Below are 26,021 nucleotides of genomic sequence, written 5' to 3' on the forward strand. Positions count from 1 at the left end.
GCTCTTAAAAGCTCAAAAACAAATGGTTAATCATGAAAACGCCATAGATTAAGCCGTAATATTATTTTCTACTAATAAAACTGATTCAAAATGTTCCTTGGTATGGTTAACTACTTGGTGAAATTTAGCAGTCAACTTGCAGGCTTATACATGCCGACTCATCAATTTCTGGTCAAAATTCTGAATGGTTCTGGGGCTACACCAAGAAGAGACATTTTGTAGAGTGAAACAGAAAATGTATAAGCAGCTCATGTAATGCACATTTGATCTGAATGCTAAACACAGGGTGTCAGCAGCTACAAGTAAAAATGTGTTGTTGCTCACATCTGCATGTGTATGTTCGTAACTGCCACGTGTAACAGTTTAATGTCTATTTTAGGCATAACACTTCAAAACCTGAGTCTGTCAAGTGTTCTGTAAGCTCTATGTACTCTTAATAACATATATTACTGGTCAATTATTTGATGTCAATTTCTTTGATCGATGTAGGAGCGACCACCTACAAATTACACTGTATATAATTATGAAGTTGGCGCTTAGGCAGATGTATACGGAAAGCACTGAATTATACTACCCCTAGAATGGCATTGGCCTATCTAGACCAATGAACTTCCATGCAACGATTTGAGCGCCATCTTGATTACTGCTACATGGGCTTCCGGCTGTAATTAGTGAAATGGCAGATCATAATTATCCCAAAAAAAACTCATTTATCTGCTGGAAATCAGTGTTTTGCCATTAATTGCTACCACTACGACAGCTCTGAAACACAGAGGATTAATGATATAACATTTCACAGGTGAGTTTAGCGTTTTATTCTTGCATTAGTAGCACTAGTACAGCAGTAGCTGTTTAGAAGAAGCTTGCTAATAGCTGGTTAGTAGCTTGCTTCTGTTACTACTCACAGCCAGCCTTTAGGGAACCTTTACCTGATTTTTATTATTTTACACATCACTATCGTTGACAATTTTTACTAGAATTAATTTGTACTGCTGGTTGATTCATCTTGACTGGTGTTGGAGACAAAGTAGGTTAGTACTGGTGCTGCTAAATTCAAATAACAACAGTCGCTGTTCTCATAGATCAGGAGTGCCAGTTACATGGAACAAACTTTGCTAGTAACTGCAATCCTTATCATTATCACTAGAGCAAGTTTTTTTCAATAAAGTAAACTTCTGATCACGGTGATTTGAAAATCATCAAATCACCGTGATTTGAGACCAACTCTGGGTTTTACGCCGTCTATTATGTTGTGTTATTGAACTTGTTTCTGTAGTAGGTCTACTAACTAATAGTTGATTTTATTTTTGTGTCATCAAGGCTTTTACAGAGTCTCAACTGATCCCATGGTTTTGTGGATGTGGCATACTGTAATATAGCGTTCAAGCTAGTTTAGGATATTGTAGTAAAATTTGTATTATCTTTTGTCAATATTTAAAGGAAAAATTGTTTATTGTTTGCTATTCATTTAGGAATACCTGAAGGGTTGTTTGGTCTCACGTCTGACAAATACACGGAAGAACAACAGCATTTTGCCTTGACAATGCTTCCTTACTCCCTGAAGGCATATGAATTTCTCAAAAAACATATGACTCTTCCTGCTCCTAAAACTCTTAGGAAGTAAGTAGAAACTGCTATGATTGATTGGTGTTAGATCTGTCTTTCAGATTTCATTTTGAATCAGTATTTATTTTGTCAATGTAGCCGGGAGGGTGAATTAAATTCCATTAACACTTGCACACTGTCTAAGAAAAGGTTGCAAATCAAGATAAAAGGTTTAGCGTATTTGTGATTTTATCATTGGAATCATTATTTTTGTATTTGTACCAATAGATATTTTTCTACAGATGGCTTGAAGGTATTGACTGCAAGCTTGACATAAACAGTTCTGTGATAGAGTGTCTCAAAATTAAGAAGAACGAAAATCTGGACCAGTATACTCAGTGAGTAATCAACAGTAGAAGCCTTAATTTGGTCTTTAGCCTATTGTGTTTTGTGTCAATAATAGTAAAATGGAGGACTGAGAAAACATAGTTTATAGGACTAATGTTGCTTGCTGCAGGTTGGCAAAGCATAAGTTTTTACTAGTTGTGTCCCATTAATTTGCAGTATGGTTGAACCTTTTTACATTGAAAATGTGAAGCGGAATTGAGTAACATCTTTAATTGCTAGGATAGCATCTTTATAAACAAGCAATATACAAGTGGCAGGTTAGCTCAGTGACTAGCTCGTATCGGTGCACCTGCTAAATGAATGAATCTGGCTTGAAAAACTACGCTTGTTGGCAGTCAAACTTAATATGCGAGATGATTACCAAATTCATTTTGAAACCGTCAGTTTCAAAACATCTATATACTTGTGTTGAATACGGTCCTATTATCATTACCATAATGTATAACATTGGTTTTTTAGCGTTTGTTTAACCCTGGATGCTATGAGTATACGTAAGATGCAAAGATATGACAGATATTCTAAGACTATGCTTGGCTTATGTGATCTTGGATATGGGCCAGAAGAAGATGGTAAGGAAGCAACAGAAGCTATGGTTTTCATGATGACTGGTCTTCGAGGTTCATGTTAAGCCCCTGTTGCATTCTTTTTCACTACCAGTTTGTCAGCAGAAACTTTAAGACAACTTCTCCGGCATACGATTGAAACTCTCCAGCAGCACGGATTTTTTATTGCATGTGTAACCTTAGATGGTCATGCTTCTAATATAGGTATGTGTAAAGGACTGGGAGCTCTGATGACCTTACGTGATCAGACTGTTCAACCATATTTTATCTGTAATGGTGAACAGATTTTCACTCTGCTGGATCCATGTCACATGATAAAGTTGGTCCGGAATATGTTGCATTCATTTGGAACAATTGTGTTCAACAAGGGTCTGATAAAGTGGTCATTCATACAAGAATTGCAGAACATACAAGATACCATAGGTCTGAGACTAGGCAACAAGCTAACAGCACGTCATATAAACTTCCATCAATGTAAGATGAAGGTAGGTTAACTGATGCATTGATTGTAATAGTGCTGCCTCATTACAGCTGTTCACATCAGTATCGGTGCCGATTTTAGCAATTTTAATCTGAATCGGTTTAAAAACACAGATATTTCGAACGGATTTTATTTTATTGCTTATGATTGTTATTTCGTTAAATCACCAATAGTCGCTGATGTTCAATTTTAGTTTGGTTACTATTACTATATAAATTTTCAACAATACAAGTTTTTAAGCCAAGATAGCCACGTATAGCCTAGAATCTGTAGATCTTTAGCTAGCTTGACTTTGGTATATAGGTTGAATGAATACGTAGGTCTTTATCTTGACTCTGATATATAGATTGATTAAGATTGGGGATGGATAAAAGCACCCACAAGCTCATTGAGATTAAATGTTGTACAATGTTGCTAGGTTACTATAAAAAGAAGCGTGATCATGTAGCATGAAAAAAGATGGCGCTCAAATAGTTACGTAGATAACTGACCTTGACCATTCTAGAAGTAATATAATTCAGTAGTGGTACGCAATACGCAAGCGTATTGCGTATAAACTAACGGACAATAACATAGAGTTAATAGTAATACGTTGTTTGTACACTTATTTTTCGTCTATGGACTATAAAGCCATCTATCTGCAGCTGCTAGGAAACGGTCGCAAACAACATGACAGTGCCGTTTTACAATCAGAATCAATGAAACACTTGTTTTCTTGGCTATCTCGTGTCAACGTCTATCAGTGAAAGATTCGCACAAAATTTTTAACAGAACTTTTTGAAATATTAAACATCAAGAAAATATTTAAAACTCGATTGTTCGTTCTATAACTCATCATTTTACGATGACTTGAAAAATACATTAATCAATGTTAGCATAAGCATCACAAATAAGGTAGGCAAAGCATATTATTATCATATTATTTATCACGCAACTTTGCTATCACATTAACAAGTTACCATGACATATCACTTATCAATTTTAAATAGTAGAAACAAAAACTGATACATTCTTCACTTTTTCCAATTTCTGTTGCAATGACTTAGGCACAGTTAAATCAGTATTTAGCGTTGGCTTTTCGCAATTTATTATGTTTTATGTATCTATTTTGGCACAATAAATACATGAATAGCTAAAACGACATACTCAATTTAAAAAGGTAGTGATGCTTAGGTATAATACCTGTACTTCACAGACGATGTTTCTAGAAGCTTAAAGAAAGCGCTTCCATCTATAAATAATACAACAGAACATCTTTGTTCACTAGCACACTGGACACTGAGTGAGTTTTATTGTAAATTTAAAAGAAAAGTTAAAACGATCTTAATTTTATACAAAAAACAAAAAAAAATTTATAAAAAAATTAATTATTGGTTTTTGCCTAGATGGCTGCTGCAACCAGGTTTAATGTGCTAAGTAAAAAACATAGCCAATAAAGTACTGCAGTTCAATATAAGCTGAGCTGCTTATAATTAATTTATGTAAAGGTCTATTCAAGATATTTTACAGTGCAAATAAATAAATTAAATTGTTTAAATACTAAATAATTTGTAATTTTATATTGTATATATATATATATATAACCAAATACAGTAAAGATTATTTCATCACTGATTGTGTGTTTGCAAAAAATATCGGCAAGAGCAAACTACAATTATGTTGTTGCAGATTTGTTTCTGCTAAACAATTTAAGATAACTAGATATTTTATTTGAAAGTTTAATTTTAGTTCTCTAATTGTGATGGGTGCTCAAAAAAGCAAAACTGCACCCCAAGATGTGGTCGATACTTCAAATAAAAGGCTAGCAACTATTTCTCAGCCAGCACGCGCACAAGTCATGTCTACTGCTCAAGAGATGGATGAAAAAGCCAAGCAGATTGCTGAAATATCTTACAAAGATTATGATTATCCCTTCGAAAATCTAGTTTTTGAAGGAGGCGGAGCTAAAGGTCAAGTTTATATTGGGTGCCTACAAGTAAGTTCACTATACTTTTCTTTACAGGTAAGTCCACAATACTCTTATCTACAACTATGCTTGCTGTATTTTCATCTATAGGTAAGTCCACTATATTTTGATCTACAAGTAAGTCTACTATACTTTCATCTACAGGTAAGTCTACTATGCCGTCATTGTTGCTTTTTCACTCTTTATTTTTTCAAGACATAACATACTAAAAAACTATGTATTTCTATGCTACACTACAAATGACCTAAAGATAGCTTGACTTTCTTTTCTTATTGAAACAGTAAAAAATTAGAGACTAACTCGTAAGTTTTACTATGCAAGGAAATCAGAGAGAATTTATGGATCATGAATGAACAAGACAGACATAAATGGTTTACTGCAATGGAGTAGACATAGTTAGAGGGTTTTGTGTTGCAGGTTTGGGAAGAATTGCAAATCAAACCAAAAAGAGTTGCTGGAGCAAGCGCTGGTGCTCTCTGTGCAGCTCTCACCGCAGTCGGTTTTTCTGCAGAAGAAATGAGAGGAGTTTTAGAGATTGACTTAGATTCAGTACTGATGGGTTAGATTATAAAGTCTATTTTCTCTACGTTGTTGTAGATCAAACATCACAGCACCTAAATTCAATTTTTAATTTAATTACAGACATAGAACCACTAAAAATATCACTAGATTAGATGTACAGGCTCATTGTCTTGTGATTATTGCATTTTCATTGTTAAAGCAGCTTTATTGCAGTAATAATTTTATAAACAAGATAAATTAATTGTTTGTAGATCACAGCTGTGGATTCTGCAGCTTGTTGCCAAATCTAATTCGCAACTTTGGTTGGAATCCAGGAAAACGGTTTCTGAGTACCATGGGTGAGCTTCTCGAACGAAAAGGCTATAATGCAGACGTAACCTTTAAGGAAGTAAGCAATGTACTATATATACTAGTTGAAGTTAAACAGTCAGATCTTTTATGTCAGTATTTACTCTTTGTATGTACTTACCGTATACTCTTTCTCGCTTTCATTTATTTACATTCTATTTTTAGCTTTACGCAAAAAGCGGAGTGGAGTTGTGTGTTACTGCAGTAAATGTAAATATGCTTTCCGTTGAATACTTTCATCCCAAGACGACTCCCCGTATGCCCATTCGATTGGCTGTGCGAATGTCATTATCTATACCTGGTATGTACCATCACTCTTACTCAACATAACTTGTATTTCACTTCACAATGTCTGACTAGAGATAAAAACATACAGTAGTTGGCAATAGGCCAGAGTTACTCAAGTCACTGGGTGCTCATTGTATGAAGAATGTTCACTAGCATTGTGCCTGTGCACTGCAAGTTGTTTAGATGCCTGGGGCACTCACGATGAGTGAGCTACGGTTCTGTACAAATACATATCAATCTAACTATTTTCTACCAAGAGAGTTGTTAGTTGTTTTGCATGTCTGCTACTGATAGTCGAATTGTTGAAGGCTTTTTAGGTTGGACTCGGTTTACTCCCTGAGGCTAATTCTATGAATTAATTTGCCAAACTTTAGCAGTTGTTTGGTTTTCTGTTTGTAAAGCCAAAGACAGAGGAAGGTAATCTGAAAAACAGTATTGTAACTAATACAACACTAAATCATCTCTGTTCACCACCACATCTATGTACTTGCCTAGCAAGGCTCACACTCTGTCTCTAAGTGCCAGCTTTACTCTCTGCTCACATTCAATATATGTTCTAAGCATAATGCATGTACAATGCTTGCTCTAGCAAGGACATTTTATGTGACGCTTTAGTAAGTACATTCTATGTGATTCCAAGTCATATATAATATGTGAGTCTCTAGTGAGTACATGGTATGTGATTCTTTAATTGTTTAGAAGGTACATTCAAAGTGAGTTTGTAGTATGTAAATTCTATGTGAGTCTTTCATATGTAAATTCTATTTTATGTGTATTTACTTGTCAACACCCTATCTTTGTATGTCATTGACCTCCTAGGTACATGTATAGACTGTTGCATCACAAACAACCTTTGTATTCTACCTATGAACTACACCCATGTACTTTACCTGTAGACTTTACTGAAAGACTTTGCTAACGGACTCTATCTATAGGCTTTAATTGTGGAGTCTCTATCTGTGAACTTGACTTGTGGGCTCTACCTGTGAACTCTACCTATCTATCGATATACTTTACCTGCATGCTCTGTCCTGTATCAAAGTATTTTAGCTGATTCCTTCATGCTTATTTATATTTTGCAAAATGCAGGAATTTTTGAGGCTGTCAAGTTGAAAAATGGTTTGGGGCAGACAGATGTATACATTGACGGAGGACTTGTGTGCAATTACCCGATACACGCTTTTGATGGTAAGCTTCTTACGACATTTTCCTCCTTCCATTCTTATCAAAGTATAGAATGTGGTAAGGTTACACTCTGTGATAAAGTGTGGTGTAAGCATGATACAACTTGTGATCAAAGGTGCGGTATCAGGGGTGATACAGGCTCAATAAAGGGTAAAATATCAAAAATTACATCGGTGTAATAAAGAAAGAGTGTGATAAAGGGTGTGATACTAGATAAGATATACATGTAGGGCATGTGATATGGGTGTACTCTTTTGTAACAGGGGTGGTGATAAAGGGTGTGATACTAGATAAGATATACATGTATGGTATGTGATATGGATTTACTCTTTTGTAACAGGTGTGGTGATAAAGGGTGTGATACTAGATAAGATATACATGTATGGTATGTGATATGGATTTACTCTTTTGTAACAGGTGTGGTGATAAAGGGTGTGATACTAGATAAGATATACATGTATGGCATGTGATATGGATGTACTCTTTTGTAACAGGGGTGGTGATAAAGGGTGTGATACTAGATAAGATATACATGTATGGTATGTGATATGGATTTACTCTTTTGTAACAGGGGTGGTGATAAAGGGTGTGATACTAGATAAGATATATATGTATGGTATGTGATACGGATGTACTCTTTTGTAACGGGGTGGAGATAAAGGGTGTGATACTAGATGAGATATACATGTATGGTATGTGATATGGATGTACTCTTTTGTAACAGGGGTGGTGATAAAGGGTGTGATACTAGATAAGATATATATGTATGGTATGTGATATGGATTTACTCTTTTGTAACAGGGGTAGTGATAAAGGGTGTGATACTAGATAAGATATACATGTATGGTATGTGATACGGATGTACTCTTTTGTAACGGGGTGGTGATAAAGGGTGTGATACTAGATGAGATATACATGTATGGCATGTGATATGGATGTACTCTTTTGTAACAGGAGTGGTGATAAAGGGTGTGATACTAGATGAGATATACATGTATGGTATGTGATATGGTTGTACTCTTTTGTAACAGGGTGGTGATAAAGGGTGTGATACTAGATAAGATATACATGTATGGTATGTGATATGGATGAACTCTTTCGTAACGGGGTAGTGATAAATGGTGTGATAGTAGATAAGATATACATGTATGGTATGTGATATGGTTGTACTCTTTTGTAGCGGGGGTAGTGATAAAGGGTGTGATACTAGATGAGATATACGTACACGTATGGTATGGGATATGCTCTTATGTAGGCTCATGATTAAAACATATATTGTAGGGTGGTGGTTGTCCATGAAAAAGGAAGACTCATTTCTAAACCGAATTCAGCCCTTAAGTAAGCTGCGTCAGCTCATGGACAAAAAAGAGAGGTTTGGAAAGTTTAACGACAAAACGTTAGGATTCGTGGTAGTAAGTGTCAATATTGCACTTACAATCGATTGTTTTATCATTATTTATCTTATGCATCTTACCAATGGAAGCTCAAATATGTGAAGCTCATTCTGTCAGCCAGAACCATCTAATCTGATCCATCTGTTTTAAGCTGAATAAAGCTGTTTAAAATGCTATGGTAAATGCGACAATATATCATAGGATTGTATTGCAGCACTTATACCCACATGCCCTGATATAACTAACAGATTGTATGAGCCCTCAGTCATATATTAAGAAAGGCTCATTGTATTCGTTCTTATTTTTGCAGTACTCGGCTCTTGAGCAGGATCTTATGCAGACCGAGCTCGACACAATTGCTGGTCTGGATATCTCTGACAGGCCACATGGTTCAAAACTTTTCAAGTAAGTTGCAACTGCAATAAATTCAATCATGCCATGTCATGCCATGGTCATCCATTTTCGCATCGACCACAATAACCACGAGACTATTTTAAATGCCTCTCTCTTAGATGTTAATAAGTTGGTATCTACCTCACCTACCTGTAATACTAAAATGTAATAATAATAATATATAAATATATCAGTATTTACAGTGAGCATCCTTCCTTGTTAAAGCTCAACATTAAAAATTTGTGATTTAATGTGAATGCAATAGTTGGGTCTTTCCATTTGCTAACTAGAAAGTCACATGCTAAAATAACATTATAACTGAAATGAATAACAAACAAAATGTATAACTTCAAACATACTGTAAAATGCTACAAACCACTGACTCCATAATGAAATGCCACCGTGGAAAGACATTCACATCATGCATTCTATCCCAGCTTCAGTTTGACGATGCTGAATTCCTCCATGGTGCTATGCTGAGGTTTTAAGATCACCTACTAGTGAATAGGTACAACTGTTTGTTCTCTGCGTATGATGTAGTGACTTGTGTAGTTTCCAGCTATCTCTGCGTATCATGTAGTGACTTGTGTAGTCTCCAGCTATCTCTGTGTATGATGTAGTGACTTGTGTAGTTTCCAGCTATCTCTGCATATGATGTAGTGATTTGTGTAGTCTCCAGCTATCTCTGCGTATCATGTAGGGACTGGTGTAGTCTCCAGCTATCTCTGTGTATGATGTAGTGACTTGTGTAGTCTCCAGCTATTTCTGTGTATGGTGTAGTGACTTGTGTAGTCTCCAGCTATCTCTTTGTATAGGGTAGTGACCTTTGTAGTCTCCAGCTATCTCTGTGTATCATGTAGTGACTTGTGTAGTCTCCAGCTATCTCTGTGTATAGTGTAGTAAGTTGTGTAGTCTCCAGTCTTTTCTGCGTATAGGGTAGTGACTTGTGTAGTCTCCAGCTATCCTTTTGTATAGTGTAGTGAGTTGTACTTCAGGAGCAGATCGGATGCCCTTCAATACAAGGAGAAAGCTCTGAAGGAACATGAGATATTTCTTAGAGCTTTAGACAAGTTTTTGAAGGTTTGTTTTTTACATTCCTCACTTTGCTTTTTAAGGTTTCAAAAATTTGTAGATGTGAATTGCGTAAGGTTTGGTTAAGCCTAAGATGCGAGTCAAGATAAGAAATGTTTTAGCATGTTATTTGTGTGACACAACCCATTTGTACTGTCTGCTCAGCATAATTTCAGCTTACAGTGTAGCTGTGGTATACTTAGTATTTTATGTTCGATTGAATTCTTATGGGCTGCTTTGAAACACTTTGTCCAACATGTCTTCTCACCACTCATTTCTTTGCTATTGATTTTGGTTTAGCTCGTTAGATTGATAAATCAAACTGGGCAGGTATAAAAAGCTGCTTGTATTTTTTTTGCACTATTAATTTGTGTCTTCTAACAGCCTTGTTTTGATGTGGAAGTTCTCTGCTGGGTGTTTGACATACGTTCGAAGTGCCTGTGCTTATTTAAAACAAAATGGTATCACCTCTTCTTACATGATTGATTCTCATAACCACATTTAAGTTCGTATTATTTCATTCAAATGAGCAATTCAACTATTTATCTATGTACAGCATCAAAATTATTAACACTTATATAAACCTGCAAGTGTATTTTTATCAATATTTTTAGTAGATATTGTAAATCGCTTTTTCTCTGTTGGCTGACAAATGCTGTACTCTGATCTCCATCAATGACAAAAAATTTTATCAAAATGTGTAAAACTCTGCACGGGGTGGAAAGAAATCTTGAAATTTTGATCACAATTAAGTTACGAGCATTGCAGAAATGTCGATCTCTTTAGTCATGTTAAAGTAGTGAGTTTAATTTTAGCTGAAGTTAAACTTTATGTATTTTTTTCATGACACAACCCACAGTTAATCTCTCTTTGACAGCATGTTGAGCTATTAACTCCGTGAGTTGTAGTTGCTGGTAGTAGCAGCTAGTAGTAGTTGTAGTAATGCTTTGCGTAACGCTGCTGGCTGATCTTGTCTAGGTGCTGATGGACCAAAACAATACACAGGTAAAGGGAGGTTAATCCACCTAATAGCAAAGCTAGTCAATGGTTCTCCTCTGCTCCCTCAACATATTCCACCTCCAGTTTCTGTGCTATCCTTATATTTTCTCTTTCCGAATTTCATCTGTGAAGGTGTCTAAAAATCATGCTGTAAATGGAGATTACTTGCCTTCACCGACCATTGTATAACAAATTTCATATTGTTTGTCACTGGCAGAATATATTTGTCTAGCATTAAAAGTCTTCAAGCTCATCTTCAATTTGGCTGAATACAAAAAGCAATAATATGCCAAAAAGTCATAACCTCAAGAATGCACATCTATACGTAAACTAGTTTATTAAAAACCATAAACAGCTAAAATAGTTTGGAGTTGATAACAGCATTCGTTTGACCTTAACATTGTCTACTATGCTATGTTGTTGTTCGCTTACATATGTCTACATATGACAACAACATGCTGCCGTATGTTGTTGTCAGCTTACATAGAGTAGAAAAAATGTGGTGAGTCTATAGCTGACCTATTTACGGCTTATTTTACACTTTCTCTTCAACTACTTCCTTTTCGATCAATACTTTGGTTTAGCTACATAAATGATTAGTTTTGTGCATAAAATTTTTTTCAAAGAACTCGGTTTTTTTAGACATTGCGGGGAATGAACAAGAACTGCGATGACCACCACGTTGACGATGTGATAGACAAGTCAGAACTTCTGAAAGCCTTGCGCTTGGCGAAGGTTAGTAGCTAGCTCTATGAGCTAAAATGCTTTTTAATTCTTACAATTTTTTCTGACACCTTAATTTTTGATAACCAAGTGTAATGTTGATTATATATATTGTGCCTCAAAGACATAGAGGTGTTGTCTCTAGAATCTAATGAGAGCAAAGAGTTTTTGTATAGTTTGTTAAACTAATCTAAACTGTAATGCAAACCATACTTTGTAAAACCATTTTATATGTTCTAGACCAGAAATAGCTCTTCATCAGCTCAAAACGAGTTTAGCGCTCATGATGTCGAGATACTGTTTGGACAAGAAGCCAACATCGACAATGTTTTCGATGAACTTGATGTAGACGGCAGCGGCTGCGTAAGCTTTACACTTTTCATGCTCTGACCATTCTGGTTCTTTTTACATCACCTCGTCTTTGCCTGAAGCTGATTTTGGACACAGACAATACAGACTAGTGAGTAGAATAGCATTTCTACCGAAGTTTTCGCTGGTGTTTCAGATAAGCTATGATGAGCTGGTTCTATTCATCGAGAGGGCTGGTATTGATATACAATCAAAGTTCCAAGGCTACGACAGACGAGAGCTTGGAAACCTGGGGCAGTATGTAATTGGCCTACAGGATACACTGCTGACCAATGTTAAAAAGATGTTTATTGAGGTGAGGAAAAAATGACTAATTTATTTGCCGAAGAGCTGTCTGTAAAAATAGTTTGTTAGCGAGACTAATGCTTATTAAACCACTTGTTATTTGTTGTCATTTTTACATCATATCGTTATAAGTCTGTTTTGGTAATTTTAATGCGGTAATTCTTTTTGCTCTCAGCTCTCCTATATCTGACTATTGGTTCTACCAGGATACAGCTGTTATCCAAGCTCTCTTGCATCTGACTACTGGTACTGCTAGAGAGTACAGCTGTTATCCAAACTCTTTTGTATCTGACTACTGGTACTGCTAGAGTACAACTGTTATCCAAGCTCTTTTGTATCTGACTACTGGTACTGCTAGAGTACAGCTGTTATCCAAACTCTTTTGTATCTGACTACTGGTACTGCTAGAGTACAGCTGTTATCCAAACTCTTTTGCACCTTACTACTGATACTGTTAGGGTACAGCTGTTAACCAAACTCTTTTGTATCTGACTACTGGTACTGCTAGAGTACAGCTGTTATCCAAACTCTTTTGTATCTGACTACTGGTACTGCTAGAGTACAGCTGTTATCCAAACTCTTTTGCACCTTACTACTGATACTGTTAGGGTACAGCTGTTAACCAAACTCTTTTGTATCTGACTACTGGTACTGCTAGAGTACAGCTGTTATCCAAACTCTTTTGCGCCTTACTACTGATACTGTTAGGGTACAGCTGTTAACCAAACTCTTTTGTATCTGACTACTGGTACTGCTAGAGTACAGCTTTTATCCAAACTCTTTTGTATCTGACTACTGGTACTGCTAGAGTACAGCTGTTATCCAAACTCTTTTGCACCTGACTACTGATACGGTTAGGGTACAGCTGTTAACCTAACTCTTTTACATCTGAATACCAGTACTGCTAGGTTACATCTGTTATCCAAACTCTCTTGCAATTAAAAACCGGTACTGCCAAGGTACAGCTGTTATCCAAACTCTCTCGCATCTGAAAACCAGCACTGCCAGAGTACAGCTGTAATCCAAACTTTCTTGCATCTGAAAACCAGCACTGCCAGAGTACAGCTGTTTTCCAAACTCTCTTGCATCTGAATACCGGTACTGCCAGGGTACTCTCCTATAACTGAAACTATCCTTCGTGCAACTTTAAACCAACAAATGCTGTTAACATATGTTTGTAGGAGAGAGACATTGACAGGACGGTTGGTATCAACACCGACTACATTGAAACTACCGATTTTGCTATGGAACAAGTTGACAGAGAGTTCTGCTATGAGGTGAGAGGATGGCTGCCAGACCAACATCATCTTTTCTAAAATTGAAAGAAAAGATGAGATATTGATGATCTTTTGTCAAAACTTTCATGCTGCACGAGTATATCAGCATTTGCCTCTGCCAGAGCATCTAAAGTCAGTCAGGAAGCTAAAAATTAACCAAAGGAGGCGTACCCACACAGATGTTTTAGCCCGAGAGTTTGTGAAAGAGCTTTCACCCAAATTCATCATTTTTCTTGACATTACATTAAATTTAATTTTTTGAATCACGTTGCTCATTCACTGAACTTTTGTGCACTTTTAAAATCGAAAGAAGATAATACATTAAAAATTTACTATCAATAGAAAAGAAAGAAAAAATAGGTGTAAACTCTTGATATTTGTATTTTAGAGAGGCAGAAGGGCAACTATTTCATTCTTAAGACACTACGTTGATAAGCATAATCCTCCAAGAAAGGTGCAATCAGAGCCACTACATCCAAAACCTAATGAAGGGATAACCGGCATCTCTACAAAGTTGTTAGCGCCTCCTATTGGTGAAGCAGCGGCGCTGCCCTTACCCACAGGTATGCTCTCTTTGGCACTCATCAGTGACTTATGTCTTAACCAAAATACAACACATTTGAGGAAGCTTCAGATTTAATATTCCGTTGTTTACTATTTTACTTTGGCCAGGATGCATTGAGTCTCAATAGGCTCAGGCCAATCAAGTAACCAGCACTGCGTTTATCACTTCTATTGAAAAGAAGTTAGCTTTTTTAATTTTACTTTTAATAATAATACTTTTTTAATAATATCTTCTAATACCGTTTTAATTTACTTTGATTTAATTTTTAACTTTTAGCATTTTAACGCAGTCGATGGGAAGAGTAAAGTCTGTTGTAGTCCTAGTGATTTATAAAACAAGTGTTTTGGTAATTAGGTCCATATGACATGATAGTACATACATGTACATCTATCTGGACATACATGTACAGCTACATGTACATGTATGTACATAATAGTACATATATTTGTGTGACACAACACATTTGTACTGTCTGCTCAGCATAATTTTAGCTTACATTGTAGCTGTGGTATAAGTAGTATTTTCTGTTCGGTTGAATTGTTATGGGCTGCTTCGAAACACTTTGTCCAACATGTCTTCTCACCACTCATTTCTTTGCTATTGATTTTGGTTTAGCTCGTTAGATTGATAAATCAAACTGGGCAGGTTTAAAAAGCGGCTTATACTTTTTTTGCATTTTTATCTTGTCATCTAACAGCATTGTTTTGATGTGCTTATTTAAAACAAAATGGTATCACCTCTTCTTACATGATTGATTCTCATAACCACATTTAAGTTCGTATTATTTCATTTAAATGAGCAATTTAACTATTTATCTATGTACAACAATAAAATTATTAACACTTGTGGATATTGTGAATCGCTTTTTCTCTGTTGGCTGACAAATGCTGTACTCTAATCACCATCGATGACAAAATTTTTTTATCAAAAAGTGTAGAGCTCTGCACGGGATGGAGAGAAATCTTGAAACTTTGATCACAATGAAGTTACGAGCATTGCAGAAATGTCGATCTCTTTAGTCATGTCAAAGTAGTGAGTTTAATTTTAGCTGAAGTTAAACTTAATGTATTTCTTTCATGACACAACCAACAGTTAATCTCTCTTTGACAGCATGTTGAGCTATTAACTCCGGAAGGCTATGTACATACAGGATAGTACATACATACTCCGGAAGGATAGTACATACATGTACATCTAGCTGTCCGACTAGCACCTAAAGATTGTAATATTTGATATTGCAGTTGGTTCTTTTCCTATCAGCTCTGTTCCTCTTCATGGTTATATTCACCTCAATTTGATTATCCCTTTTGAGCATGTAGCCTTTTTGCTATTGTTAGCTGGAAACATGTCTCCATTATGACCGTTCGAAGCCTATTTTCTTCCAAATCATTTGAACTTCTACCATATTGCACTCATTGGCCCTGTGCTTCAAAAGACTACTCATGTTGCTTATACAAGCCCAGTTTGGTTTAGATTATGCAATACTTTACATTCTGGCATAGGCGCTGCAGGAGTGCACCCTAGGATTGGAGTTTGTAATAAAAACTGTTAAAAATAACTGGGCATAATAATATAAATATTAGTTGCAGGCAAACAACTATTTCTTCTCTATTTTGCAGTAGATGCTCCTATAGCATCTACTGTATTTGTAATTGCTGCCAACATAACCTCACTAAGTTGATCAAGTGAATAATTGATGCTCTAGCTTCAGGTTTAACTTTATCTGCAGCCATGATGCTCTCCACAATATTCACTGTGACTTTGATGTCTCTCATGCAAATCTCATAGCATTGACTCAATTATGTTATAGATACATTCCTTCTCTCACTAGTCTTTTCAGCCAATTGAAAAGTTGTGCTCTCATGAGAATTGCAAAGCTTCCTGTCCGCCACGGTTGAAGCCTCAATTCTGTGTTTGTTAAAATAAACGACACACAACTATAATTTTAATGTTCCAGGTAGAAAGGATGCAGCAATAACTCTACCTCCCATCAGAGGGAAAGAAGGTAGGAAAGCTTGTAATTTATTTCATGAGTGTGCTTTACCTTGACGGTCGTACTAGATGTTAGTTGGCACTTAATGTTAATGTACATTCTACTAAGTGTGAGGTAGTGGCACTTGATGAACACTACAAAGAATAATGTTCTGGTGTGCACTCATTCCCAATTCTGAATTGGAAAGATTTGAAGTTGGTCTCTTTGGGCTTCATTTGAGGATGTGAAACTAACAAAATAGTTAATACCCACATAATGAGGCAAGGAGGTAGTGCTATACATTTTGTAAAAGCGAAAATCTGTACAAGTTTGTGCAAAAAAAAGTTAATTTCAGAAAATAAATTTTAGCTGATTCACCTTACTGTATTTGTACCACATAAAATTGATATTTTGATCATGAAGCAAAACAATTGGTTCAATGCACAGACTAGTTTACTCGCCATAAAATGGAGTTGTCTTTCCTGTTAAATGTAAAGGTAACTAGAATATGTTGTTCATGTTTCAGAATTCATGTTTTTGTTGAGAAATTCAGTTAATCTGCTTTATTACAGTCTATGTAGCCAACATTAATCACAATGGATTTTTTGCTTTTAATTACTTGTAAGCAAGTTGCTCATCAACAAGGTTGTTGTGTTATACAACCAAAGTTGCTGATAATTTTAATTACAATGTTCTTCATATCATTACAGCCCAGTATAAGCCCGATATGACCAATGAAATTGAGAAAACTACAAAGCTGTTTAATTCTTATCATTCTCAACTAGACCGGCAGGCCTCAAGATTACAAAGTAGAAATATTTGTGATGAAATGAATTTTTTTAAATTATTTACATGTAATATATTAAAAAGGAATCTCCAACATCGACTTTAATTTTTTGCTTTCAAGATGTTTTGTTAAACAGAATCATTATTTCTGAGTTTTCGATTATCTTTTTTATCTATATGCAGTAAATATCCTACCTATATTAATTTAAATTTATTTCTAGCGAGCGCAGCTGACTCTCAATACCCAGGACACGCCGTCAGTTATTCAGAAACTTCTCATGGGCACAATACTCCTGTCACTGTATCTGCCATTCGAACAGAAAGCACAAGCTCTTGTGATAGCTCTGCTGCACCAAATGAAAACAGACTAGCATAAATTACTGCTAGTGCCTCTCTACTAGTTTAATGCCTCTATGGCCCAAAAAGCTCTTCCAATGACACAGATTTTTAAGCATAATCTTGTATGTTGGTCATAACTAGTGGTAATTATTTTTATCTTTATAGAAACAGTGTTATGTCAATGTTTACATTTTTAATATTTTTTTCTCATGTACACATGTGCATAATAGAACATTCCATTGTTTATATGATCAAATAAAAAGTTAGTTTAAGAGAAGACAGCAACAGGCTGGGCACTATAACATGCAACATTACATTTTATTCGATGAAGTAGAAATTATTACACCACATCGGATCATCTGATCTAATTAAAAGCCCTAATAAGATATAAAAATATGTACAATATTATGGATGTACAATAAGCATAGATATACATACAATATTACATTACAAAAGTGTATATCACGGTAGATCTATTCCGCGAACAACTAGCCTTTTGAGAAATCATGTCAGCCATATGTATAGATATGGGAATATAATCATCGAGTGACAGTTACCCATTGTCTGCTGTAAGATCAGCCCTTGTTTGCTCAGTAAAGCTATCACAATTTAGGTATAAAAATAAAATGGTTTTGCCAGATAGCACTATAGGCAAGTGATGCAGCTTCCTAGTTGACTTCATTTGTAAATCATGTCAGTATCTAGATTCCTCATAAATTCTTGTACACATTGCATGTGAGATGTTTGTACACGTGGAATACATTTAGATGTACCACAGCTTGTTCTACGGTGCCCTATGAATACAATATACAGAATATTTATAGCAGCTAGCCCTTAGGCGTCTGGGTTACCTACGGTACCCTTCGCTGCCCGTGTTAGTCGGCTGCGGATGATGAGAGTTGCTTTTAGACTGAGAGGTAGGTATAAGCGGCGGAGGCCCGGCCATTGCAGCCCAAGAACCAAGATTAGACAAAGAATTGGCATGATGAAAGCCATTTATGGAAGTGTAGCCTGAGCTGCCCAGAGGGCTGGCGTTTTTGGTTCGATCCAGTTGCCACGCTGTGCGATCATCGACGCCCTGTGCAAGAGCGGGATTAATCTGTGCCAGATATCTCTCACGCTGACTTTCCATATCTCGCTGCTGCACAATCGACCAAATATCGGGTGCGGCTGTCGGGGGGCCGCTACTGGGCACGGGTTTATTGTCCGAGTTCATTAAGTTTGGGAGAAACTGAGCACCAAGAAGTTGCTGCATGCCTGCAGGAGGCAGAGATGAGACGGATTTATCTATTGTGTGGCCATTGCTTTGCCTTGGCAATTGAAACCTATTCTGGTCTGACTTAGGGGGTGACCTTGATCGGGACCGCCGTTTCTTATTGGCCAGTTGTGATGAAACAGATGCTGGTCTCTTGCCTTGTGGACTAGAACCATTTACCTTTCTACAACGTAAACTGAGGAGGTAATGCAATGAACTTGTCAAAAGTATTTGATCCATCATCCTCCACACACATCTATCACTTCAAAACCAGACACGAAAACTATGATCGTTGCAACATTTTTTCACCCACAGCATTGGATTAATATGAGGCTATCAACTCAATCCATACAGCATTTTTGTTGAACACTCCTGACATACTTGAAGTTCTTCGATTTACTACATATAAAATAAAAAAAGGCAACACAAAACTTTTGAACTTTGGAGCCAAGCCTACATTTAATAAAAATATGTGAAAACGTATGCTTGAACAAGGCTACTGTCAAACTGGGCATTTTTAAACATTCTTTTTCTAAAAAGCTTGCATCCTATTTTTTCAAAGTTAAATAAAAAATTGCTATTGTACAAACAGTAAAACTCAAGTAGTCATCACAAATAGACTTTGACGACTCAACGGGCTGACTACACTTGCAGCAAGAAAACATAAAAACCTATCTACACCTAAGATGAGAACAGCTGTACATTTGCGTATTCTTGAAATTTCAATTAGCCAATTCACACCGTCTTCACAAAGACTAACTCATGCCACAAAATATACACTAATGCAGCTTCAGTATGCGATGAGATGACAATGCGATGAGATTGTCATTTACCATCCTATGAATGGGCCATAGAATTATCTCCCCCTAGAGTAATAACAGTACCTTCAACAACACGAGCGTTTCCGGTGACAACAAGGAGCATTTAGGCCACGCCCCTTTTTTGTGCTAGTCAATTGCAGTGATTGACTAGATCAATAACATCAGCCATGAGAATGGTTAAACAATGATCATGAATTTCCACAGTTAAGATAGTAATTATTGTTCATATTAAAGAAATGATGATTATAGTTTATTACTCTAATATATGCTTATTATTTAAAGCAATTCAATACCTACACGACTTGCAAAGACACTGAATAGATAGTATTGAGTAAGTGAGTTAATGCAATCAGTTACTCATAGATAAGATAGATAGTCATACTGGGATTGTATTACATTGGTGTGATGGGAAACTAATCGACTGCCATCAACTGAAAGTATTGACATTGTATGGTGGTAGAGTGATTCATTGACACCACAGTCCACAAACAGCCCTTGCATGTAATATTAGATTTCAATACATATCAATTTCACATTTACATTTAAACACATTTACAGTTTTATTTTTCTTCCTAATTTATTTCAACAAAAAACTTCTTTCACGATATGAAATTTAAAAGTTGTAGTTGTTTGAAAACGGTTGAAAACCTTTACAATTGTTTTCTTTTTCCTCTTAATTCATTTGAACTGCTTAAAAACATTTTCTCATGATATGAAGTTTAAAAGTTAGAATGGTAAATGTTGTATACGGTATGTTACATACAAATAAATTTTTTTTCAAATACTTTTTTATTACTCGGGCAACGCCGGGTATTACAGCTAGTTAGTACATAGATACATGTAGCTTTGTAGTACTAAGTAGTACTAACTTTGTAGTAACAACTGTCTGAACTAGTTATAGTAACGTATTCAAATTCTGTGGCAGTAGTCTGTAAGGAATGACTTTCCACTATTGTGCATTGGCAGTGTTTGACTTGTAGGTCACTCCCCTTGATACATGTGCTAACTAATAAAAGGCCTAGGTCTATATTTCTTCAGAGGTCTTCATTTTCAAAAAAGCTCCTACTTGACAATTTAGTGACAATCATATGAAGACATCATTGCATATATATTTGTATTGAGTAATTTGTCCAGAGCACAAAAAACAAGATGGCCGCCACACTTCCATGGCGACATAGCAATATGGCGGCGTTCTATCACTCTAGGAGAAGATAACTCTATGGAACAGGCATATAACTAGGATGTGTTAATTCAGCTAGTTGTGTAATACATTTGCTGCATACATTTGTGGATGCATGGCAAATAAGAATATGAAATATGGCACACCCTTGCACGCCTCCCGACATTGAACACTGCTGATTAAGTTACTTGAATACAATCAGGTTGGAACAACTATCCTATAAGAACAAGTATCCCATAAGAACAACTATCCTATAAGAACAAGTATCACATAAGAACAAGTATCCCATAAGAACAAGTATCCCATAAGAACTAGTATCCCATACGAACTAGTATCCCATAAGAACAAGTATCCCATAAGAACAAGTATCCCATACGAACAAGTATCCCATAAAAACAAGTATCCCATAAGAACAAGTATTCCATAAGAACAAGTATCCCATAAGAACAAGTATTCCATAAGAACAAGTATCCCATACGAACAAGTATTCCATAAGAACAAGTACCCTATTACCTTATTACAAGTAATACCTATTGTATTATTACGTGACTCCATTTTTAATACAGGAAATAGTTTTTATATACAATTTAGGCTCCTATGAATGAGTTTGTTTTTCACATAAGTTTATATAATGCTTTTATCTTACTATTATATCATTATTGGCCATTGTCTGTCTGTTCGCTTTTTGTCCCAAACTAATCTTTGTTCTTTGATTGGCACCATTATTCTGGTGAGACTTCAAAAGGTGGCCGATGAGATCAGTTGGTTAGTATTATTCAAAAAAACTGACAGTCATGTTATGAATACATTGGATTCGAGTGCCACATTGGCAACATTTTAGTTGTTTCCTTAATTTTATGTAGCGAATTTGGTAATTGCGTAAAACTTACATATTTAAAACAACTGCTATGCTAACACAAAAATAAAAGGCTTTGACATCTATACTGCACCTTCTCATTTCTGACCATTTGACATTGACTCAAGTCACTTTTTATTAACTACGAATCCGTGAATTCTTTTAATGAATCTTAAATTAAGCTGATTTCTGATAGAAGGAATCATAATGGAAATTGTAATCCATCCAATGAGGACAACTCATTTGAACAAATCAAATATATGTAAATTATTTCTCATTTGTCAATTACGAAGGCTTATGAAAGAGAGCAGTTGATATAATTTAAAATGACCAAAAGTAATAAAGTAAATTAGTTGGGATGATTGTTTTAATTTCAATTATAAACAAGATAGCGTTTATAATTGAATTAGTTTATTGAATGATAGTAGAAGCAATCATTAAGCTTGTTTGTTTATCATTAAGCCGTTTCGACGGTAAAACAAATTCAATAAAAAATATGCATTTTATAAGAGGAGTTGACTTGACGTACAAAACAAATATCGGAACGCATTCATTTCACATCTCAATGGTTGGCTGAATATTTAACTATTTCAAGTTTAATTATTTAAAGAAGTCGCTTATTTGTAAGATAATAAATTAATATAGCAATAGTAACCAATAAAAGGATGCCATTGCTCCTTTGCTGCTTGTAAAGCTATTAAAAGGAAAGGTAGGCAGGGTCTATGATGCATAGTCTCGTTGTTAGAGCAGGTACTAAAGATGTGCGGTGTAACTTACTATAGCTCAAACTTCATAAGTTTAAATTAACTTACCTTTTACGTTGTACTTGTTTGATATTTTGTCACATAATATACAATTGTAATTTTCACCAGCTTCTTCCCTTTTATTTGCAAAACTGCCATACTTTAAGAAACTTTAAAATTGCGTGTTGAAAGTTATTTTGGATATATATTGCAATAATTTCTCATCATACATTGGAAAATTTAAACATTGAAGAGATTGTACCAAGATGCTTACCTCTAATATGCATAGACATAGACATATCATAGTTGTTATCGAAGAAATATGTAATGTTTGTAAGCAGATGGTCCAAACGAATGTTTCGTAATAAACTTGTAGTATTACCGGCTTCACAGAAATAGTTAGGTGCCAGAAGAAACGATAGTTTTATATGAAGAATGAATAGAGAGCAGCCACAGAGCTAAGATGCCCTATACATCTGATTCCTATATCCAACCTCCGATCATCAACCAACCACAAAGCTAAGATGCCCTATACATCTGATTCCTATATCCAACCTCCGATCATCAACCAACCACAAAGCTAAGATGCCCTATACATCTGATTCCTATATCCAACCTCCGATCATCAACCAACCACAAAGCTAAGATGCCCTATACATCTGATTCCTATATCCAACCTCCGATCATCAACCAACCACAAAGCTAAGATGCCCCATACAGCTGATTCCTATGTCCAACCTCCGATCATCAACCAACCACAGAGCTAAGATGCCCTATACAGCTGATTCCTATATCCAACCTCTGATCATCAACCAACCACAGAGCTAAGATGCCCTATACAGCTGATTCCTATATCCAACCTCCGATCATCAACCAACCACAAAGCTAAGATGCCCTATACATCTGATTCCTATATCCAACCTCCGATCATCAACCATACTCTCGTCTCCCACACAACAACGTCACAAAACAACACTCAAGACACACTTAAAAGATCTCCAAGTGGCCATAAAACACTGACTACATTTTGACTCACAACTCTCAAGTGGCTCGTAAAGTGGAGAGTTCCTCTAAGAGATGCCTGAGCATCAACCATTACAAGAAACACACTCAAATACATTCCCACTAAGCAAGCAATTTTTTACATTCACCCTCTCCCATTTTGCATCATCCATGCTTGAAAGCTGCTTGTCAAAGCCTAAAGCCTGGTTTCCATATGTGCCACAAGCACCGGTGGCAGGATTACCGCTGGTAATTGCCAACGATCAACACAAGAGCTCAGCGCTGTTTGACTTTCGCAAAGATCCGCAAGCAAAACCTTCTCAAAATGCAATGTACAGGTGAAGGTCAGCATTTTCGAAACGGCATGGCAAGCGACCGTTTTTATGCAATCATTAGCAACGCAGCTTTATGTGAACATAAGCCGCCGAGCCTAGCGCCGCAAGTATTTTGCTGCTTACCACCGGGGTCTTGCAGCCAATATGGGAACCACACATAAGCTATGTATTGCAATGCTTTCAGAAGGACTATAAAATATGTCTAGAAGTGAAAAAAGTCTCTTTCAACTAATTTATAAAAAAAAATCCGGTTTAGTTAAAAATATTTGTAACTTATGCAGGCCACCCAAAATTGCTAGATATACGAAACAAATAAACCATTCTGTGTAAGCAGTAATTATCATTATGCAGACAGTATTCTAGGATTACACTTCAACACATTCGTATTTTATACGAATGTGTTGAGGGAGGGTTGCAGAAGGTATACGGAGGGTTGCGCAACACTTGCAGATAAAAGCTGGCTTGCGCAAGAATAGTAAATAGTTTGTCGTTCTGAAATCAACTTATTTGGAAAATCGTATGTAAAAGAACTGGGCACATGTATAGCTATATAGTTGTATAGTTACATTTTTGAGAGAGATTTTGATTACGAGCTATAAATGCTAAAAAACCTTTTGATGCAATGCTGAGGAAGGAGGCAAAAACTCTAGACTAACCATGTTTAGGCAGCTGAATAAAGATACCTTTCAAATGATTGTACAGACAGATTGCGAATGAATACATTCACTCCTCAAGTTTTACTCACCTCAAACCCTTGATATCTCTTACACGCTTTTTAGATGTGGGAGCTGGTGTTAAGGAAGACGAGGTAGAAGGGAGAGTGTGGGGAGGGGTGCTAGACCACTGCCCGTCTTGCGGGCTAGGCAGAGTTCCATTGTGTGAAGAGCGATTGGAAGCTGCTGGCGAGTTAACTGTATCTGCTATGATAAAAAAATAAGAAAGTTGTTCCTTGGTACGCGGTTTAAATATACAGAGTTCCCACAGCACTTTTAAAGGTTGACTATCAACAGTATTCACATTACAGTTATTTGGTATTAAAAAATCCACCATGTCTTACTCTGTCGTGTTGTATGTGCAAAATGTGTGGAAATATGATTACAAGCTCTTAAAAGCTCAAAAACGAACAGTTAATCGCAGCCATCATGACAACGCCGTAGATTAGAATCTCTTTCCAAAACGGCTCAAATGGGACGTAGTTGTACAAGACGGCTTCTGTCTACGCTTTCATGCAACCTCATTCGTTGAAATATTTTCACAAATATACTTCACGCATTCAATGAAACCATGTCTATTGTTTTCAAGCGTCTATTTCATCATCCTTGTAATGCTGTCACTGTGAGCACTGATATCTCAAAACCTACCGTGAAAATTCATTTAATTTTTTAACCTTAGCTCGAAGGAATGCATATCATCCTCTGATGAACATGACGAGCCTGTTGGTCACTTGTGATAGTCGAAATATGCTGCAGAAATTGTTCGCACTATTTGGCAGGAAGTATGGGTCACATGATCAGATTATGACTAAATGATTAGACTAAGCCGAAACAAAACTTTAAACTAGCGAACATCTATATTTGGTAAGGGCTCTTCGGTAACACCCGAAGTGTTTGTCATACACTAGTGCTACCAGAAGTTTTATATTGAGCCTTTTATTGGCCTTTCATTTTAGGTGATAACATCACGTGTTAAGAAATAACCAGGTTGAGTTAAGTACATCGTCGAAATAAAGGGATTCGAACTGCGGCGTTGTCATGATGGCTGCGATTAATTATTCGTTTTTTAGTTTTTAAGAGCTTGTAATCACATTTCCACATATTTAGCACCCACTACACAGCAGAGTAAGACATGGTGAATCTTTTGATACCAAATAACTGTAATGTGAATTTTGTTGCAAGTCAACCTTTAAAAGAAACCCCAGTGATGTCGTTACCAAAACAGTGCTACTCTATACATCTACAATCAAATAAAAACATGCACATGTATAATAACAAACCTACTGATATAAGTGGGCAATATTCATTCCCTACTCTACATACCTATTGTAACTTCAGCTCTCTGGCAAGTTGTAGTACCAACAAATAAACTCGCTAAGAGAAACGATTGCTGCAGCTACCCTTGGAGATTTGGGTTACAAGAGTGCTATTTATGTAGAGGTATAGTCAAAACAAGGAGATACAAACCGCTAGAAGGTGCTGTGGATAGAAAGTTAGCTGATGATGATGTCCCGTAGCTGTTCGGTATCTGGTGCATGGGACTAGACAGGTTTGGAGAAGCACCGGCTACAAGGAGTGCACAAGTACATATAAATCAAATGCTCTACAGTTGTTCACTAAAACACTGCATAAAAAGG

General features: G+C 36.2%; 2 protein-coding genes across 5 annotated transcripts in view; one reads left to right on the forward strand and one right to left on the reverse strand.

Moving 5' to 3' along the window:
* The first annotated feature begins 110 nt into the window (after nucleotides 1–110).
* Nucleotides 111–17,782, forward strand: LOC137405773 (uncharacterized). Of its 3 annotated transcripts, XM_068092177.1 has the most exons (19): nucleotides 111–799; nucleotides 1,473–1,620; nucleotides 1,848–1,943; nucleotides 2,413–3,001; nucleotides 4,726–4,972; nucleotides 5,381–5,522; nucleotides 5,737–5,873; nucleotides 5,999–6,134; nucleotides 7,211–7,309; nucleotides 8,588–8,718; nucleotides 9,011–9,105; nucleotides 10,089–10,173; nucleotides 11,806–11,898; nucleotides 12,127–12,249; nucleotides 12,392–12,550; nucleotides 13,722–13,817; nucleotides 14,206–14,380; nucleotides 16,340–16,387; nucleotides 17,362–17,782. In XM_068092177.1, the coding sequence occupies exons 5-19, from the start codon at nucleotides 4,739–4,741 to the stop codon at nucleotides 17,514–17,516; spliced, it is 1,908 nt and encodes a 635-aa protein (XP_067948278.1). In that variant the 5' UTR covers nucleotides 111–799; nucleotides 1,473–1,620; nucleotides 1,848–1,943; nucleotides 2,413–3,001; nucleotides 4,726–4,738; the 3' UTR covers nucleotides 17,517–17,782. The 3 variants fall into 3 exon arrangements, with proteins under 3 accessions (XP_067948278.1, XP_067948270.1, XP_067948286.1); XM_068092169.1 differs by having other exon boundaries at nucleotides 111–1,620; XM_068092185.1 differs by lacking the exons at nucleotides 111–799; nucleotides 1,473–1,620; nucleotides 1,848–1,943; nucleotides 2,413–3,001 and adding an exon at nucleotides 3,528–3,891.
* A 2-nt stretch (nucleotides 17,783–17,784) lies between these two features.
* Nucleotides 17,785–26,021, reverse strand: part of LOC137405740 (uncharacterized) — a 44,401-nt gene continuing 36,164 nt past the window's right edge. The window contains exons 13-15 of one of the 2 annotated variants that reach the window (XM_068092126.1): nucleotides 25,852–25,950; nucleotides 24,417–24,588; nucleotides 17,785–18,918 (exon numbers count right to left, since the gene is read on the reverse strand). In XM_068092126.1, coding sequence (XP_067948227.1) covers nucleotides 18,327–18,918; nucleotides 24,417–24,588; nucleotides 25,852–25,950 — 863 coding nt within the window. In that variant the 3' untranslated portion in view covers nucleotides 17,785–18,326. Of the gene's footprint in view, nucleotides 18,919–24,416; nucleotides 24,592–25,851; nucleotides 25,951–26,021 lie in introns of both variants that reach the window. The other variant, XM_068092117.1, reaches the window with a different exon arrangement.

This window comes from Watersipora subatra, chromosome 1 (assembly GCF_963576615.1).
Source record: "Watersipora subatra chromosome 1, tzWatSuba1.1, whole genome shotgun sequence".
Lineage (NCBI taxonomy): Eukaryota > Metazoa > Bryozoa > Gymnolaemata > Cheilostomatida > Watersiporidae > Watersipora > Watersipora subatra.

Coding starts and splice junctions, on each gene's coding strand:
- LOC137405773 (XM_068092169.1), top strand. CDS start 4,739: ATGGGTGCTCAAAAAAGCAAAACTGCACCCCAAGATGTGGTCGATACT. Junction 7,310..8,587: donor CCCGATACACGCTTTTGATG/GTAAGCTTCTTA, acceptor CATATATTGTAG/GGTGGTGGTTGTCCATGAAA. Junction 13,818..14,205: donor ACAGAGAGTTCTGCTATGAG/GTGAGAGGATGG, acceptor TTTGTATTTTAG/AGAGGCAGAAGGGCAACTAT.